Source organism: Salmo salar, chromosome ssa19, assembly GCF_905237065.1.
Source record: "Salmo salar chromosome ssa19, Ssal_v3.1, whole genome shotgun sequence".
Lineage (NCBI taxonomy): Eukaryota > Metazoa > Chordata > Actinopteri > Salmoniformes > Salmonidae > Salmo > Salmo salar.
The window spans coordinates 28,624,785-28,644,330 of record NC_059460.1 but is presented as its reverse complement, the minus strand read 5'-3'; the positions used below and the strand labels follow the sequence as shown (position 1 = coordinate 28,644,330).

The 19,546-nt window shown below is 44.6% G+C and overlaps 1 protein-coding gene across 1 annotated transcript in view; it reads left to right on the top strand.

The window, feature by feature from the left end:
- The first annotated feature begins 524 nt into the window (after positions 1-524).
- Positions 525-19,546, top strand: part of LOC106578704 (collectin-12) — a 51,154-nt gene continuing 32,132 nt past the window's right edge. The window contains exons 1-2 of the mRNA XM_014157822.2: positions 525-1,068; positions 7,778-7,828. Of these exons, the coding sequence (XP_014013297.1) occupies positions 1,062-1,068; positions 7,778-7,828 (58 nt within the window). The 5' untranslated portion in view covers positions 525-1,061. The remainder of the gene's footprint in view (positions 1,069-7,777; positions 7,829-19,546) is intronic.

Genomic DNA, 19,546 nt, shown 5'->3' with positions numbered 1-19,546 from the left:
TGGAGACATTTTACACCTTCATCCCTTACGAAAAAAGTTTGCAGTCAGAGTGCAGTATAACTGCACTACACTGCAGTATAACTGCATGTAGAACGCAGTATAACTGCAGTATGCTACAAATACTGCATCCAACAATAACAGTTTTTTTACTGCAGTAATTTTGCAGTGTAACTGCAGTTAGAGTGCAGTATGTGATAAGTTCTCCCAATTTTGATAATAGTCACAGCAGTTATTCTTCAAGTACTGTATCAAAATATCACAGTTGACTGCAGTTAATGCACTTTTACGGCAGTTTCAAAACTGCAATATTTTTTTGTAAGGCATAAAAGAGAGAGCATGGATGGAGATTCAACATTCCAAATATGTTGTCTAATAGCCTATCAAAATCCTACTTGGAGTGAGAAAGAATGCAACATCTAAACACAATGCATTAAAATCGCTGGCAGGTCCAGTGACGTTGGTTTAGCCCCCCTGCCCAACCCCTTTGAAATGGTCTTTAATGGGTACCAGATTTTTCACCCAGTAATCTAATCTCATCTCTTGCCAGCAGTTTCTCAAGGCATCCCACAGTCTGCGCTGAAAGGCATCCTCACCTTTAAGGAGAGTGAGGAGTGTGTAGGGTGTGTAGAACTGGGCTGCAGACGCGGGACATCCTTCGGCTCTAAAATGTTTGTGAGTTTGTGATTGTGGTCAGCGCTGCGCACTGGAAAGATACATATTTAATATAACCTAACACAAGCCACGAGTGCATTTTCCAGCGCAACACAAAATATTACGAATACGGAGAAATTTAACTTTCTCTATCCAGATTTTATCCAACAGTGTGGGCAAATAACGGAACAATGGGATTCTAACGGGATGTTCGAGATTAACATTTTACGGTCGCGCGCAGTCCTCAAAATTTGAAATTGGAGGATCGGAACTTTTTGTGCGAGCGTTTAGTTTGCTGTTCTCCCAGCAACTGATTCAAACCTGCTCGGTTGGACTGAATTTTGAGATGAACTAAAAGTGACATAGCGACTCTCATCTCTTCTGCACTCCTAACAGATTTATACAACGCCATGAAAGGTACAGTATGTGTTATGCAAGGTGCTGTTCATCTTTAAAATCGGTTTGAGAAGTTTTGAAGTGGTAGCCAAAAAATTTCGATAAATTCACGATTTTCTGTATCTGTGCGCGCGTGCGCTGGCCTGAGTGTTGCACATCTGGATGAGATTAAGTGCCTGTGGTGTGGAATTCAGCTGTATTGTGAAACGACTTGGCCTTTCTCCGCCAGTCGCATCATTCTCTATAGTAGTGCATTGATTGAGTAACTGTTTTTGTTTGGTTACTTTAGGTCCTTTGTGATATACTGTATATCAGTGATGCTTTTGTTGTAGCCTGTACTAACAATAAGACAGTGTGCTCAATTGTTATTCAAAGGCAAATATTAACCATATTTTATGCAGGGAGGTGTATTGCATTGATTTGATTCTCTCCTTATGATTCCATGTATAGACCTCATGTAGCCAATTGCATATTTACAAACAGTTAACTCCCCTGTGGAACACCAACGTTTTGTTACCCATGTGACACATGATCAATAACACCATAGATGGGGACTCATCTCATATGTCTCTCAAATTCAGAAGTGATCGAGGAACAATGGAACACATCATTCAGTATGTTCATATGCACATTCAAAATAATGATTCTAAATAGTACCGGATAGAGGTTATTTGTCTTGTAACCAAAGCGGAACCCTTTTGGTGCTATATAGAACCCTGTTTTGAAAGTTCAATAAAGAACAATGCTCATTAGGTTCTAAATTGTATGGTGTTATAAAGAACCCTTTTCCTGAGGTTCTATAAAGGACCATTAACAAAGGTTCTATATTGCACCAAAAAGGGTTCCGCTATGGTTACAACCCTTGTTGGGGCTATATAGAACCCGTTTTATTGTTCTTCACAGAACCTTTAGGGACAATAGTTCTATAAGGAATCTTTCTCAATCTGAAATGTTCTTTGTAGATCCTTTAGAATAACCATACAGGGTTTTTGATTCTGGTCAGCCATATTATATTGCTCAAATTCCATAGGTGTTATTATTGTGTTAACTGACACATTTAATCAAGTGAGCTACCTCTGGAACACCTGCAGGTCCCTGAGGAGAGAATTTAGATTAAGAACCATGGACTGATTTATGAAACAATTCCCAATTGACACAAGGCCATATATGAGTCTTTTACAAAACACAATCACTTTCCATGATCATATAAAATATATGGTGTCTAACACAACACATTACATAAACTGGAATGACACTCTCACTCACGGTTGCACAAAAAGAGCTGTGCGCAAACCACGCCCCCAAAATATTCTAATAAGCCACAGCCCCTACATTTTAATTACCACTAAAAGAGCAAAGAACCCTTTTGGGAACTGTATAGAACCACTGAAGAGCTCAAACGGTCCTTTGAGTCATTATGGTTCTACATAGAACCATCAACCTTCCCAAACAACCCTCATTTTTTAGTGTGTGGGCTTCTCTCTATCATAGACACAGTTTGAGTCCCAAATGGCACACCTTTCCCTATCAAGTGTACTACTTTTGACCAGGGAACCTTGGGCTCTGGTCATAAGTAGTTGAAAGAGAGAAATCCGGCTCCACGTATTTTACTGGGTTGTGACTCACTGACACCCTCCCCGGTTAGAGGGGAATAAAGCAGTCCAATATATATATATATTTTTTTCCTTTATTTAACTAGGCAAGTCAGTTAAGAACAAATTATTATTTTCAATGACAGCCTAGTCTGGGTTAACTGCCTTGTTCAGGGGCAGAACAACAGCTTTTTACCTTGTTGGCTCTGGGATTCAATCTAGCAACCTTTCGGTTACTGGCCCGACGCTCTAACCACTAGGCTACCTGCCACCCCAGGTAACACACTAATGAACTTTAGTCACAGGCAGAAGAAGATGAACATGGATATGTTTTCTGTGTTCACGCATCCCTGTGTGTGATTAAAGTTCCTGTGTTATATCCACCCACACTCACAGACTGGAATAACACCATTCAGATACGAGCAATATTTACTCCCTTGGAGAGTGTGGGTCAGGCTGGCTAGCCAATCTGGGCCTGGAGAGACTGCAAGGCTAGAGCATTGCACTGGGGTAAGACACATGGATATTGTTCGATTGGCTGAAGCCATGAGCTGTAGGAGATATTGATCTCTCACATGAGGGGTTGAAAAGCTGAGGATGGGTGAGTCAGACAGCGTGGCTCCAGAAAGCAAATAAACAAATGCTCACACAAACAGTGATATGTAACACCCTCAGCAGGGGGATTCTGTATCAGCGACCCCTAAAATATGTGCAGCATATTCACAAAGGGAAGGATTCCCCTGCCGGAATGTCAGTAGTGGTGCTCCCCGCCACCCCGTGTAGTTATTCCATGCAGTCACTCCATCAACTGCAGGTCAGGAGCTGCCAGGGAACAGAGGGTTTAAGGCATCCATGCGGGTGGCACTTTGGAGTATGGCCAGCCCACTGTAACAAGTCCAGGTGCTAGGGGGGTTTTCCTCACAGAGGCGGGCCATGCCCCAGTAGTGGAGAGTAGGTGCAGCGGTGGTTCCCCCACGGAGGTGGGCTGTGCCCCAGCAGAGGAGAGCAGGCATGGAGGTGGCGGTTCCCCAACTGAGGCAGGCAATTCCCCCAGTGCAGGAACCAGAGGAGTGCCCAGGGCAAGCCCCGGAGCAGGCCCCAAAGGTAGACACAGGGTCAGATCAGGAGGCAGTGCTGGTGAGACCAGGGCAGATGGTGAATAAGATCACAGCCAGGAGCAGGAATAGGTAGTTCCCCTGGGATAGGACACTGGAGGGTGAAGTCTGGGTGGTCGGCCCCGGTGAGTTCTGGTCCCCCCCCCACAGTCACGTTGGGGGTTGAGTGCAGAGGCAGCAGGACCAGGACTGGAGCTGGGTCAGGTAGTACATGCTAGGCAGGAGAATCCTGAACACACAGAACCGGACCCAGGACTGTGGTTCTGTCAGGTGAAGCTGTACTGTCAGTAGATGGTGACAGGGCTGTGGCTGGGTCCCCCCATGGGCCCAGGTATCAGCAGACAGGTCCGGTGCTGCTGGAGGGTCCCCTAGTGCAGGGACAGGCAGAGAGTCAGAGGCAGACAGGGCCTCTGCCGCTGGCGGTGGCTTTCCGGGTAGATTTGGCTGTTGATGATCTGGTGGCTGTGAGGACTAGGGTCCAGTCAGCAACATAGGCTTACTACAGTGTGGCAATGCTACTGGAAGCGCATAGGCCGCCCGAGCCCGGGAGAGGACTCCCCCAGACTCCACAGCAGCGGAGGGGGGACGGGGAATTACATCTGGTGTGGGCTTAGTCTCTGTAGCAGGCAACTCATGAGGACCAGCGGGGGCCGAGGACATGGTCTCAGTTGTAGCCGGGGCTGGAGAGGCAATATAGTCACACCAGATGCTCACAGTCACATCTGGCAACGGTGACAGGCCTGAAAAGACAACCCCCTTGCTGCTGTTCTCCGTATGACTGTCCCATGCTCTCCACTGCAAACCGCTGGAAATGGCTCCCCTGACAGGAGGAAGCCCGGGATCTGGTTCGCTGCTGCACAATGCGAAGTATCACTTGAGAAGACTGTATATTCCGCTCAACATGGGCAAAACGGGACTCCTGCACACCCTATGACAAATGCAGCGATGTCCACGGCGCTGCAACTCCCCGGCACTCCAGCTCCCCGGCACTCCAACGCAGAAGAACAATCCACGTGCTGGGTTGCTGGGTATGCGGCCCCACCTGGTGCTGAATAGTATCCCACAGGTGGAGGAGAGGGAACATTGGGTCCAAGCTGAACCTCGGCAGGCGTGGGGTTCACATTGGCTCCAGAGAGGGTAGTAGTAGCCCCACATGGTAGTAGTCCACTGGATCCCCTGGAACCATACTCGAAGGACCATGAAAGAGAGTGACCTGGCTCTACGTATTTCACTGGTTTGTGTTCACTGACACCGCCCCCGTTAAGAGGGGAATAAAGCAGCCCAAGAGATAGCACACACAGGTACTTTAATCACACACAGGAGAAGATGTACATACCCATGTTCCTCTTCATCTTCTTGGGGTGTATACTGTATGATGCCATTAGGGACGCAACCAGGGTCATAGAGTTTGTGTTAGTGAGCATCTCTTAGTTTATCTAAGCAGTGGCGTTGTAGTGGCTTCCTTTCCTCTTTACCATAGCCACTGCCCAAGCCTGAAGCGGGGTTGTTTGGTACGCATACAGTCCACACTTAAGGTTTCCTAACAGCCAAACATTCAATGTGATCCAGGGATATGGTGCAACAAAAATGTTTATTCTTCTTATATCTAACAGGAAAATGATTATCCAATCAACTTAAAACATAGATTACTTGATATGGAAAATACATAATATGACCTGTCTGTATGTCTGTATGGTCAAAAAACTATACCGCTCCCGCATCTAGCAAGGACTCCTTCCCCCGAAGGCCCAACTTCCTGCCTTTATCCTAACACACTTACCACAGTACAATGAACGGGCAAGAGGGGGGGCCAAAAACTAAGTTACACTAACAACAAATGAATATATCTCAATCAAGTAAATATAAATCATAAAGGTACCTAATATTTCATCATATACATTCATATTTCATATATTTACACAAATATACATGGAGCTCGGTATGTTCAGTCTTTTATACAAATATGTCTGAATCGGCTCTAACAGGCGTCATTATTTGCTAATTATAATAACCGCCACGCCCAACATATCTCACCCCTGTCCCCCTTCCCTCCCCCTCACACTGCCCCCAGACGACACTGCCTCTCTCCTCAAAAGGGTTCTTTGGTTGTCCCCATAGGAAAACCCTTTTTGGTTCCAGGTAGAACCCTTTTGGGTTACATGTAGAACCCAAAAAGTTTCTACCTGGAACCAAAATGTTTCTACTTGGAGCCAAACGGGGTTCTTCAACGGGTTCTCCTAAAGGGACAGCCAAATAACCCTTTAAGGTTCTAGATAGCCTTTTTTTTCCCTAAGAGTGTACATCTGCCAGCCATTATGAGTGATATTCTTCTTTCTCTGCAGCCGACCTGCGCTTGGTTCTCGTGTAGCGAAGTTTAATTAGGGTTTACAGTCAACAACCCAGAGAAACCGCAGCCTGTGGCTTATACAGGCCTGAGTCCTCCTGTCTCCTTTCCACACAGAGAGAGGCACTTGATGGGGAGTTATAGCCTCCATGACATACCATGATGATAAAGCTATGTGCTGAGTAAGGCCTATTTATCCTTCCTATAGAGAAAGGCATTTGTCTAGTGTCCTGGCTGCCACAAATGCCTGTTGGTGTCCTGTATCCATTTGGTTGCCTAGGCTGTGTCTCAAATGGCACCGTATTCGCTATAGTGCACTACATTTGACCAGAACCCTAATGTTGATTTTTGTCGTCAAATAACCATTTCTTTGTGGATTTTGATTAGTGCTTGGGGTTATTGTCTTGCTGGAAAATCCACTTGCGGCCAAGTATCAGCCTTCTGGCAGAGGCAACCAGGTTTTTGGCTAAAATGTCCTGGTACATGGTAAAGTTCATGATGCCGTTGACCTTAACAGGGGCCCCAGGACCAGTGGAAGCAAAATAGCCCCATAACATCAAAGATCCACCTCCATATTTAACTGTAGGTATGAGGTACTTTTCTGCATATGCTTCTGTTTTTCGATGCCAAACCTTCTACTGGTGTGCGTTCCAATCCGAGTGCCAATGCGTTTATCAAACTCCAGGAGGTGCTATGGTCAGATGACATGGAAATAGAGCTAAATGGTTAATTGACCACAAAATAAACATTTTGCAATGGCCGTCTAAGTCTCCGGACTTGAACCCCATTGAAAACATGTGGTTTGTGATTTGAATTGAAGAGGGCAGTCCATAAGAGCGGATGAAGGATATCAAGGATCTGGGAAGATTCTCTATGAAGGAATGGTCTAAGATCCCCCCCAACATGTACTCCAATCTCATGAATCATTTTTAGAAAAAGGCTCAGTGTCTTTATCCTCGCACAGGAGGGTGCTAGAGAATTGAAAACAGGGTGCCAATAATTTTGACACCTATCTTTTTTTTATTTTTTTTATTACTTGTAAAACAAAATCTATTTCTCTGAGCAATTGTATTAGTATAAAATAATATAATTTCCCTAGTATTTGTATTATTTGTTTTATACATTATTTTGTTCATCTTCATCAAGGGTGCCAATAATTATGGAAACAGTCCCTTCAGGATCTTGCGATTTATTTTGTATGATAGTTGAGGCTTTAAAGGCTTGATTTATATAATAAGGTCTCTCAGCCAGAGTAGTAACAGAACAGTTGTTGGGAGAACATTCTGTCCTGACCTCTGCTGAGGTGGGGGTGGGGTACTCACTCCTCCTGCAGTACAATGAGGCATCGTTAACTATGGTGGCTGGGGAGTTGATATACGTATAGGCTGCGTCCCAAATGGTACCCTATTCCTCATAGGACTGGCCAAAAGTAATGCAATATACACAGAATAGGCTGTCATTTGGGATGCAGACATACAGTGTACGAAGGTTTCATGACACGCTTATTACTCCATGCTGTGGATTTCAGTGTGTGACTGCGGCACTATATTCTAGATAAATATCGATTGCATTTGTTCTGGAACCAATGGAGTATACACTGTTCATTTGTTGCCGTACTAGTGTGTGATTTTTCTCTGGACCTCATTCTAACACACGTGTATCTGTTGTTATTCCCACAGACGATTTTGCAGACGAGGAGGAAGTACAGTCTTTTGGATACAAGCGGTTCGGTGAGTACAACACAACTCTCTTCACTCTCTTTACTCCCACACCCAACTGAGATAAATATCAATCTTTCTCATCACCATCAAGTAATACTTTGCATGGGTACTAAATGGTGCCATATTCTTGATGGGCCTTGGTCAAAAGCAGTGCCATTATATAGGGAATACTGTAGGGTCTCTTTTGCGATGTAAATCAAAGCAAATCAAATTTTATTTGTCACATGCGCCGAATACAACAGGTGTAAGTAGACCTTACAGTGAAATGCTTACTTACAGGCTCTAACCAATAGTGCAATTTTTAAGTTAAAAAAGGTATTAGGTGAACAATAGATAAGTAAATAAATTAAAACAACAGTTACAAAGACACAATGCAAATAGTCCGGGTAGCCATTTGATTACCTGTTCAGAAGTCTTATGGCTTGGGGGTAAAAACTGTTGAGAAGCCTTTTGGTCTTAGACTTGGCGCTCCGGTACCGCTTGCCATGCGGTAGTAGAGAGAACAGTCTATGACTGGGGTGGCTGGGGTCTTTGACCATTTTTATGTCCTTCCTCTGACACCGCCTGGTGTAGAAGTCCTGGATGGCAGGCAGCTCAGCCCCAGTGATATTCTGGGCCGTACGCACTACTCTCTGTAGTGCCTTGTGGTTGGAGGCTGAGCAGTTGCCATACTGGGCAGTGAAACAACCAGTCAGGATGCTCTCGATGTTGCAGCTGTAGAACCTTTTGAGGATCTGAGGACCCATGCCAAATCTTTTTAGTTTCCTGAGGGGGAATAGGCTTTGTCGTGCCCTCTTCACGACTGTTTTGGTGTGTTTGGACCCTTTTAGTTTGTTGCTGATGTGGACACCAAGGAACTTGAAGCTCTCAACCTGCTCCACTACAGCCCCGTCGATGAGAATGGGGGCGTGCTCGGTCCTCCTTTTCCTGTAGTCCACAATCATCTCCTTAGTCTTGGTTATGTTGAGGGAGAGGTTGTTGTCCTGGCACCACACGGCCAGGTCTCTGACCTCCTCCCTATAGGCTGTCTCGTTGTTGTCGGTGATCAGGCCCCCCACTGCTGTGTCGTCTGCAAACTTAATGATGGAGCTGGAGTCGTGCCTGGCCATGCAGTCGTGGGTGAACAGGGAGTACAGGAGGGGACTGAGCACGCACCCCTGAGGGGCCCCCGTGTTGAGGATCAGCTGTTATGTAGCCATTGTTTACATGTCAGGACAGACACAAGGCAGTATGAGCTGTGTCTACTCACTGCCTTTGGGAGAGTGCGGGGTTAAACATAACAGCTTTTTCTGGGTGACAGCCTTTGCTGTTTAGCCCGTACCAAAAGCAGCACTCACAGCTTGATGGGGTCAGGAGGTCACCAGTTCATAAACACATACACTCATTCACTGATAGACATGCATACACACACAGATACTTACACACTCTCACTCTCAAACTCACATACATATAAAGACAAAGCGAGAGAGGGAACGAGAAGAAATGGGAAAGACAGAAACACACCCCCGGTGATGGAGAACGAGAGAACGAGAGAGCGAGAGTACTGCACCATTGTACTGCTGATCCAAGGACGGATTTGGGAGCTTCTCTGTCACTCTCTCTCTCTCTCTCTCTGGAGAGAGTTACTCCAATCCAGAATGACTTGGTCCATCAGTAAGGATGGAGGGATGAAGGGATGGAGGGAGTGGTCCCCGATGTTTACCCCAGCACCAGCGGAGACAAACTCAAACTGTGCTTTACCACAATCTCTCTCATCACAGTGTCACCCGAGAGGAAGCGTCCTGTTTGTCTTCGTGTGAGTACCCTGCGCCGCTAGCGGCCAGCCCTCCACTCATGGGCTTGCGTTCCAAATGGCACCCTATATAGTGCACTCCTTTTCACCAGAGCCCCATGAAAGGGAATAGGGTTCTATTTCAGACGCAGACAATGGCAGCTGTTGGCCTGGCCTGCTCTGCTCTTATTGGCCCCGCCTCCTCACTCTGGAGTTGTTATTGTGCAACAGAACTATCTGTGTGAGGATCATAACAAAGTGTATAGCCTTGTTTTTTTAAGTGCAACATTTGTAACCTTTGAACTATGAACCATTTATTTTGCTCTATGCCTAGGTTTAGTATTAATGCCCCGTAGTGCAATGTGTTTTAATGAAAAGGCTTGTTCACTGCTACATGGAACCAGTGCCCCCTGTGTAGAGATGCCACCATGGAGACTCAATGGAGAGGGTTGTCGAGGTGTCTCAACCAGCATAGGGCATTTTACCGCATTTCCACTATAAGACTTTACCCCGGTGTTTGGCCGAAAGACACAGAGTTTTGTGATTTCAGCTATGATTCTTGGTCTACACTGTCTAAACTGTCTACACTAGCCCCAAAAATACCTAAATAGGGTGTTTCCACTGCTGCACTGGTGAAACTTGGGACAATGTCCTCAAAATTGTAGGACCAGAGGTGGGGATGAGGGGTGGTGTTACTGTAAATATGGGAAATGTGGGTAACATGTTATTTTAGGACAATCCTGATCTCGACTATTAGTGTCATGTAGATGTGACAGTTTTAGTGGTTATTTTACAATACGATGTCTTACTGAAAATTAAACGGATGGTTATGAAAGTTCTTCCGTCCCTTTTGTTTAGCTCGTCTGTCTCAAGTTGTTTATCAGACGTTCCTGCTCCAGTATGTCCTTCCGTTTAACCTCGCTTGGGAATTCCAGACAGCGGCTGGTGCTAGTAGTCCCAATGTTTTTATGAAAAGCTGGCTGATCCGTAAGGCAGGTAGAGAATTCGCAGAGCATCGGGCCAAACACTTTTTCTTCTTTTTCTCAGCATATCCTAACTCTCTCAGGACAAGATGGCTGTATTTTCAGAGTGAGACAAAGCAGAGTGAACTCAGGCTTACCTCTGGTGTTCTTTCCGGCATGAAGAACTTGGGATCGTGGTATTGAAAGCTAGAAGGTGTAATATCAACACATGTCCTACTAACACTTTGTAACCACATGTTGAAATGTGTTTATGTGCTTTTGGTGAAGTCTTGACCCAATTGGTGACATATGTGTGGAGTCACCATTTTAACTCTCTTTCTCTCTGTATCAGAAGAAGCTGAGAGGATATGGCCTGTGGCACAGATACATATTCAACAGATATAGTCCTGTTTCACTGTTTCTCCTTTTGCCGTCTTTTTCTCTCTCTCTCTCTCTCTCTCTCTCTCTCTCTTCCTCTCTCTCTCTTCCTCTCTCTCTTCCTCTCACACACGCACATATGGGCTGAGTGAATTCATATGGTATTCCCATCAGTCTCGCCATCAGTCTCGTATTCCCATCAGTCTCTCAACATGACCTCCCCAGTCCCCAAAGTTTCTGACGTCAAATTTTTTCTGTGTGGGGGGGGGTTGACATAGGAAGGTCATTAGAAGGAGGGAAATAAATGGACTCTGTTGTTCGGCTGAACCCTCACAGACTCTTTTAAAGCTGGAATAAAGGAGGATCTGTCATAGGCCTGAGGAGCCGTCAGCCATCTTGGACTTCAACCACCAACCTGAGCATCATTACCTTCATATCTTCTGCTGTCAGTTAGTGATGTGGATGAGTGAGCTCTGTCTCTCCAGTCCAGGTAGAGGCTTGGAACAGTCAGAGGAGCACATGTAGATAAGTCATTTTTGTCATGGTGGGTGGACTCCTGAGATCTGAGGCTTAAGGTTGGAGGGTTCCTCTTCAGTTGAGTCCCAAATGGCACCCTATTCCCTATCTAGTGCACTATAAAGGGACTAGAGCGCCATTTTGATGCAGACCTCTTCTGCTTCTCTCAAACATCTTGGTTTGAGAAGTCAGGCCAGGCATCCTGCTGACGGCGTTAAACCCAGAGTGTACTGATCAGTTTCCTGCACTTGTTATGGTTTCACTCCCGGTTGGCACGGCCAGGTATATTCCAGGAGAGCGGTGTGGTGTGGTGCTGTAGTCGGGTTCCGGGCCCAGCTTTGTCAGCAGCAGCAGCATAACAAGCCATACTGGTGGTTTCGCTCCAATGGGTTTGGCTGGCATGGGACGCACCTCACGCAACCCTCCCCCTACCCAGCCTCACCCCTCTGACTCACCCTCTTCCTATCCTCACCCACCACAGAACGTTTATGAGTGTCCCAGCCCCATGCTTGGTGAGGTCGGGAATAGAAGTTAATTCAATATCAAATGACATTGACATTGAATGAGACATAGTATGCCACTGGATCTTTCCCACTGATCTCAATTAATTAAGCTGTGTCATTAATTATCTGCTGATGCTATGTCGTGTTAGGCAACACTATGAAGGAGTGAAATGCACTTTTATGTGGCTCTTCTGTTGCGGAAGTTGTGGTGTTGCAGTAACACACCCCAGTCCCCATATTGCTCTCTCTCTGTTAAGAGCCTATGATTGATTTTGTTTACCCATTATTGTTATGAAGGAATGTCTTAAATGTGCTTACCACCTTTTCTGCATTTGCGAGGTTTGTTTGGGCTATATAAGGAGTAGAGGGAGAGGGACGTGTTCGTTTTCTCTCCCTCTCTATTGTTTCCTTTCTCTTTTCGTTTGCATGCTTTTGGCCTGTAATACAGTTTAATTGTACTTTGGTTCTATTCAGGCAGCTTGGAGATGGCTTTATTCTATTTATGTTCATTGCATTACGAAAATATTGCACAACCATGCAATAAAGCAACCTATAAAATGTTGTTCATATTCTTGCAGTAAATATTGTGAATTTAGGCGTCAAAGTGGGGGTTTGGAACACGGATGAACAGTGATGTTTTTGCCAGAGTAACACATGTGTGGTGCTTAAACCTTATTTTCATTTCATTCTGCAATTCAATATATCAGTGACTCTGGTTCACCTGTGTGTGAGGAAAAACAGCCTCCCACTAGACACACACACATGCACGCACGCAAGCATGTGCGCACACACACACGCCTGAGGAGGCTGGTGGGAGGAGCTATAGGCGGACAGGCTCATTGTAATGGCTGGAATGGAATAAATGGAACAAAGTCAAGCATGTGGTTTCCATATGTTTGATACTGATACACAACCACATGCTTGACTTTGTTCCATTTATTCCATTCCAGCCATTACAATGAGCCTGTCCGCCTATAGCTCCTCCCACCAGCCTCCTCAGGCGTGTGTGTTTGTGCGTGTGCATGCGTGTGTAGTGGGAGGCTGTTTTTCCTCACACACAGGTGAACCAGAGTCACTGAATTGCAGAATGAAATGAAAATAAGGTTTAAGCACATGCACGTGTTACCCTGGCAAAAACATCACTGTTCACCCGTGTTCCAAACCCCCACTTTGACGCCTAAATTCACAATATTTACTGTTTAATTCTGACGGAGAGGAAGAAGCTTCTCTTTTTCGCCAATGCTTTTGGCTTCCATTTGTGTTGGACGAAAAAGGGTGCCACATCTCTGAAAACCTTTCAACCTTGTTTTTTTTTGTTGTTACCAAAATGTATAATCTCCGTTTTCCTAATCTCTCTTCCCACCAACCTCCACACACACACATAACACACCATAATATCCCCACCATGTCCTTGGGCTGACCCACGTTTTTGCTGTAGTAGACTTTCTCATGTTTGAGTTAGGTTCAAAATGGCCTCCTCTTGAGAGCATTTTTAAAGGTTTTTCTCTGGTCAAATATGAACTTTAAAATAACAGACTAAGTAGAGTCCATGCCAGGCCACCTGTGTACCTTTAAGATCTCCTATGAAAAGGAGCATATTACACTTGGCAAGCAGGCAGTAATTTGTTCCAGAGACCACGCTTGCTGTACTGGGGAGAACCATGCCTCTTTAAAAGGATTTCATGCTAAAGGTGTGTGTGTTGGGGTTGTGTGTCTGTGTGTGAGTGCGTACGTACGTATGTGTGTGTTTGTTTTGAAAGTTCTAGAGACCCCAGGCTCCCTAAACCCCACGCATGTTAATGATGAATTTGGGGATTCTAATTTCTACTCGTTTAGCATAGCCTACCAATAAAAATCCTGAGTCTGTTTTTGGAAGTCTGAAATTTTAATGAAAGAAAGAAATTGACCCAGCCAGCTGCCAAGATCAACCTACTGCTTCCTGGTTTAGAAAAGCGGAGCTGTAGTGGAGAACAGATGCATTCTGGTCCAAATCCCAGTCAAACCCATAATGACTATCACATTTTCAGACGTTGCCAAGACTGAGACGCATAGAATGTGGTGTTATATTTTATTTTCGAGGGCATTTTTCTGAACCCAGTATACCTACTTTTGCTTAATCTGCTTATCCCACCACTGCTAATGCAAAAGGGTGGGTTTACAGCAATGATGACAGGAAACACAATTTTCATAATAAGAGTTGGCATAAGTCAGAAAGTTTGGCATGAGTTGGGATTGTTTTCCTCGTTTTAGTCAGAGCTCTCAACATCTGGACCTCACACTAACGTGGTCAACCACTTGTAAGACTCTGACCATAACTCAACCATGCCAGCCTCAACAACAAGAGAGCCCAGTCTGGTCAGGCCTCATCGGCTTTGTCATTGGATAGGAGAAGACCCCTTACGCACGTAGAGCAGCTCTCCACTTCACAGATTTGTGAGGTTAGTTTTGTTCCGTCTTTTTCAGCAATTGTTATCCTAAAAGGTCATTTCCCTGGACTGTATACACAAGGCTTGGACATTGTTTGTAAGACTATTTATAGGTCCTCACGGATACCAGACTACTCCGTAGTGTGGGATCTAATTTTAATACCATTTTGTCTGTTGTTGATTAGAGTTTGTTCCAGTAAGTGGTATATACTTGGCAGATCATAAGCCCAAATGTCTGACAGTCAGATGTCTGCTCTGAATCCCTTGTCTCTAATTGGTTAAACAAATGTTTGACGGCAGAGAGCTTACCACTCTCCAGAATGGCGTTTGTCTGTCTGCGCAGGTTTTGGAATCCCTTCGTGCAGATGCTCTTCCTGTCCAACTAGCTGCAGTGGATGGCTTGCTGTCATGGCAACTGACAGGCCACTCCCTCGCTTCCAGCCACAGATGTGGTAGGCCACCCAGAGCAACTCTATCAAACTTCCATCACCCACGATACAGCAAGGCAGACAGGAGACAGACTCTATTGTTGGAGCCCTCAGAATGCAGCCATCACTTTTATGGCCATGCCTGCTTTCCTTTGCATGTTCATCTGTTGAAGTTGTACATTTCTCAGGATTTGGGAGAAAAACATATATTTTGGTCATATATCATCGTCCATGTGGTTTCCTGTCACTCAAATGTGTCTGTGTGGAATTGTACTCCCACTCACAACTCAGGAGTTATTCTAATCTGGTTTTTAATCTTTCGGATGTCATTTGTGTCCAAGGCAACGCTGTGTTTATAATGGAAGTTTCTTTGCCTCTTTAGAGGTAAGAATTTAATACCACTTATATGCCATTGAATGAATCTCACTTCCTTACTTTCACACCAAGAGACACTGAAACACAATTATTTATTTCTGGTTTATGCATTGCCTAAAGAGACATTTGACTGAAAACGACATAAACCACTTGAGAAGCTACAGTATTGATCCAACCAATAATACAGACCACACTGGTTTTAGTGTCACTATGCAAACCACAATATTGTGTAAAAGTCATTATTCCACTGAATGACAGAGCTACTTATTACAACCTAACCTTAAACCCCCAAATCAAAAAGTGTCCTCTTTCAGATTGACCAGAAACCATCAAAACCAAACCACAACCAACACCATAGTGGGAGAGTAAAGTAAAAGAACATGAGGTCACATGGGAATGCAAGCCTCTGCTCATTGCCCAGTTCAAAAGTAGTGCACTATAAAGGGAATAGGGGTGCCATTTGGGATGCTGCCAGAAGCAGGAAGTTGTCTGTAATTGGCTAAGCTGTGAGGACATGACTACAGTGATGCCATAGTAAAAGAGGTATATTAGGTCAGCTCTCCATATGGCTCTGTTACTGAACGATATGGCCAAGGTAGTGATGACTTTGGCTGATGTGTGTTAGCCTGGGCAGTAAAAGAGTTGGTCCATTGTGACTTTCTCAACCTGCTTCCTATGAACTAGCCCAAGAATCTGCTCAACACTTTTATGGCCTCATGGTTCTATCTGGCCCCCACATTTTTTATTTTACCAGGTAAGTTGACAGAGCACATTCTCATTTACAGCAACAGCCTGGGGAATAGTTACAGGAGTAAGGATAAAGCAGCCAATTGTAAGCTGGGGATGATTAAGTGACCATATGAGGGCCAGATTGGGAATTTATCAAGAACACCGAGGTTAACACCCCTACTCTTAGAATAAGTGCCATGCAATCTTTAGTGACCACGGAGAGCCAGGACACCTGTTTATCATCCCATCCAAAAAACAGCACCCTACACAGGGAAATCTCCCCAATCACTGCCTCCTACTGGCCCTCCAACACCACTTCCAGCAGCATCTGGTCTTCCATCCATGGACCAAACAGAACCAACCCTGCTTAGCTTCAGAAACAAGCCAGCAGCGGGATGCAGGGTGGTATGCTGCTGGCATAAACATTGAGCATCTGCAACATTGAAGCAGACTGTCGTGTAGTAGGCTCAGTAACATGAATTCACAATGGGTATAATTAAGGGTAAGATTACTCGGCAAGCTCATCACTCCATCACAGCATAGATCATCAGCACATGCATACTCTTCTTCTCCCTATCTGAAATCCTGTTCTCGTTGTACTTCCGTTCTGTGTCAGAATACGTAGAATAAAATACCTGTATGTCTCTAGTGGTAAACGTGGGTAGAGCAGCAGAACACAACACATTTCCCTCTTGTGAAAGTAAAGCTCTCTCTCAGAATAACCCAACTAAAGCATTCCACAATTCTTCAAGTTAACAGTTATTTTTATACAAAGCACAGAATAATAACACTGTTAAAACGCACACTATAGTAACCATAACGACAGTAGCATCAGAATATCACATTGACACTTTAGCAGTCAATTACTGTACTCACAATCTTTCAGGTTTTACTGAATGTAGTCCTTTAGCCGAGCCGGGCATCTTCTGACTCTCCTTTTGAATAATCTGTTGTGAGTGCAAGGACACTTGGGGATCAGCAGCACCGTTTTATAGCGTGGCCTGCTCAGGACACAGAGAGAGATGCAACGCATTCCATGTCTTTCCGTCGTCAAGGACATATGTGCTTGGTCCTTTTGTTTGGATAACTTTGTGTGGCGCACTGTAATTTGGTGCACCCTTTTTGACATGAAAGGGAAGTTTTACCTGCACATGTGTTTTTGGACTATGTTACAGTCTTTCAGAACAATACATCGACTGTACAGTACACAGTGCCTGTATATGTTGACATTACGTTGTTGGAGCTGTTTTGGCTGGAGTGTAGAAAACTGTCAGTGTAAGTATGTGTGAGTGTGTGGGTAGAGTGCAGTGCAAAAAAGGGCCAATGCACGTAGTCCAGGTAGCCATTTGATTAGTAGTCTTGTTTAGCAGTCTTATGGCTTGGGGGTAGAAGATGTTCAGGTTCCTGTTGGTTCCAGTCTTGGTGCACTGGTTCTGCTTGCTGTTCGGTAGCAGAGAGAACAGTCTATGGCTTGGGTGACTGGAGTCTTTTACAAGCTGGTCAGCTCATGCACTGAGTACGCGTCCTGGTATTCCGTATGTGAATGTTAACCTGTTTAAAGGTCTTACTCACATCGACTACACATCACACAATCATCCGGAACAACTGGTGCTCTCATGCACGGTTCAGTTTTGCTTGCCTTGAAGAGAGCATAGAAGGCATTTAGCTCGTCTGGGAGACTTGCGTTGCTGGGCAACTCGCGGCTGGGTTTCCCTTTGTAATCCGTGATAGTTAGCAAGCCCTGCCACATCCATCGAGTGTCAGAGCCGGCATTATAAGATTCGATCTTAGTCCTGTATTGATGCTTTGCCTGTTTGGTGGCTCGTCAGATGTCGTAGCGGGATTTCTTTTAAGCGTCCAAATTATTGAAAGCGGCAGCTCTAGCCTTTAGCTCAGTGCGGATGTTACCAGTAATCCATTAATTCTGGCTGGGGTATACAGTTGAAGTCGAAAGTTTACATACACTTAGGTTGGAGTCATTAAAACTCGTTTTTTAACCACTCCACACATTTCTTGTTAACAAACTATAGGTTTGGCAAGTCGGTTAGGACATCTACTTTGTGCATGACACAAGTAATTCTTCCAACAATTGTTTACAGACAGATTATTTCACTTATAATTTACTGTATCACAATTCCAGTGTGTCAGAAGTTTAATTACACTGAGTTGACTGTGCCTTTAAACAGCTTGTAAAATTCCAGAAAATGATGTCATGGCTTTAGAAGCTTTTGATAGGCTAATTGACATCATTTGAGTCAATTGGAGGTGTACATGTGGATGTATTTCAAGGCCTAGCTTCAAACTCAGTGCCTCTGCTTGACATCATGGGAAAATCAAAATAAATCAGCCAAGACCTCAGAAAAAAGATTGTAGACCTACACAATTCTGGTTCATCCTTGGGAGCAATTTCCAAATGCTGAAGGTACCACGTTCATCTGTACAAACAATAGTACTGTAACAGTCTTCTCCTTCATCTGACGATCTGTTAATATCACTGTCAGAAAAGGTGGACCAATACGCAGCGGGTTGCGTGTTCATCATGATAATTTATTAAATAAACGTGAACACGGAAAAACAATAAACAAAAGCGAACGACAGACCGACAGTTTTACAGGCTAAGTACTTACATACAGCAGTGCAAAATCAACTACCCACAAAAACCCAAACCAAACACACACCTATATATAGGACTCTCAATCAGAGGCAACTAGAAACACCTGCCTCCAATTGAGAGTCCAACACCCAAACCTAAACATAGAAAAACTAAACTAGATAGAACGTAGAAATACATACAAAACACAAACCCACTGCCACGTCCTGACCAAAACTAATACAATTACTCCCTCTGCTGGTCAGGACGTGACAAGTACGCAAGTATAAACACCATGGGACCACGCAGCCATCATACCGCTCAGGAAGGAGACGCATTTTGTCTCCTAGAGATGAACGTACTTTGGTGCGAAAAGTGCAAATCAATCCCAGAACAACATCAAAGAAGATGCTGGAGGAAACATGTACAAAAGTATCTATATCCACAGTAAAATGAGTCCTATATCAACATAACCTGAAAGGCCGCTCAGCAAAGAAGAAGCCACTGATCCAATGCCACCATAAAAAAAAACAGACTACGGTTTGCAACTGCACATGGGGACAAAGATCATACTTTTTGGAGAAATGCCGAATGGTCTTATGAAACAAAAATTGAACTGTTTGGCCATAATGACCATCATTATGTTTGGAGGAAAATGGAGGAGGCTTGCAAGCCAAAGAACACCTTCCCAACCATGAAGCACGGGGGTGGCAGCATCATGTTGTGGGGGTGCTTTGCAGCAGGAGGGGCTGGTGCACTTCACAAAATAGATGGCATCATGAAGCAGAAAAACGATGTAGATATAATGACACAACATCTCAAGACATCAGTCAGGAAGTTAAAGCTTGGTCGCAAATGGGTCTTCCAAATGGACAATGACACCAAGCATACTTCCAAAGTTGTGGCAAATTGGCTTAAGGACAACAAAGTCAAGATATTGGAGTGGCCATCACAAAGCTCTGACCTCAATCCTAAAGAAAATTTGTGAGCAGAACTGAAAAAGCGTGTGCGAGCAAGGAGGCCTGCAAACCTGACTCAGTTACACCAGC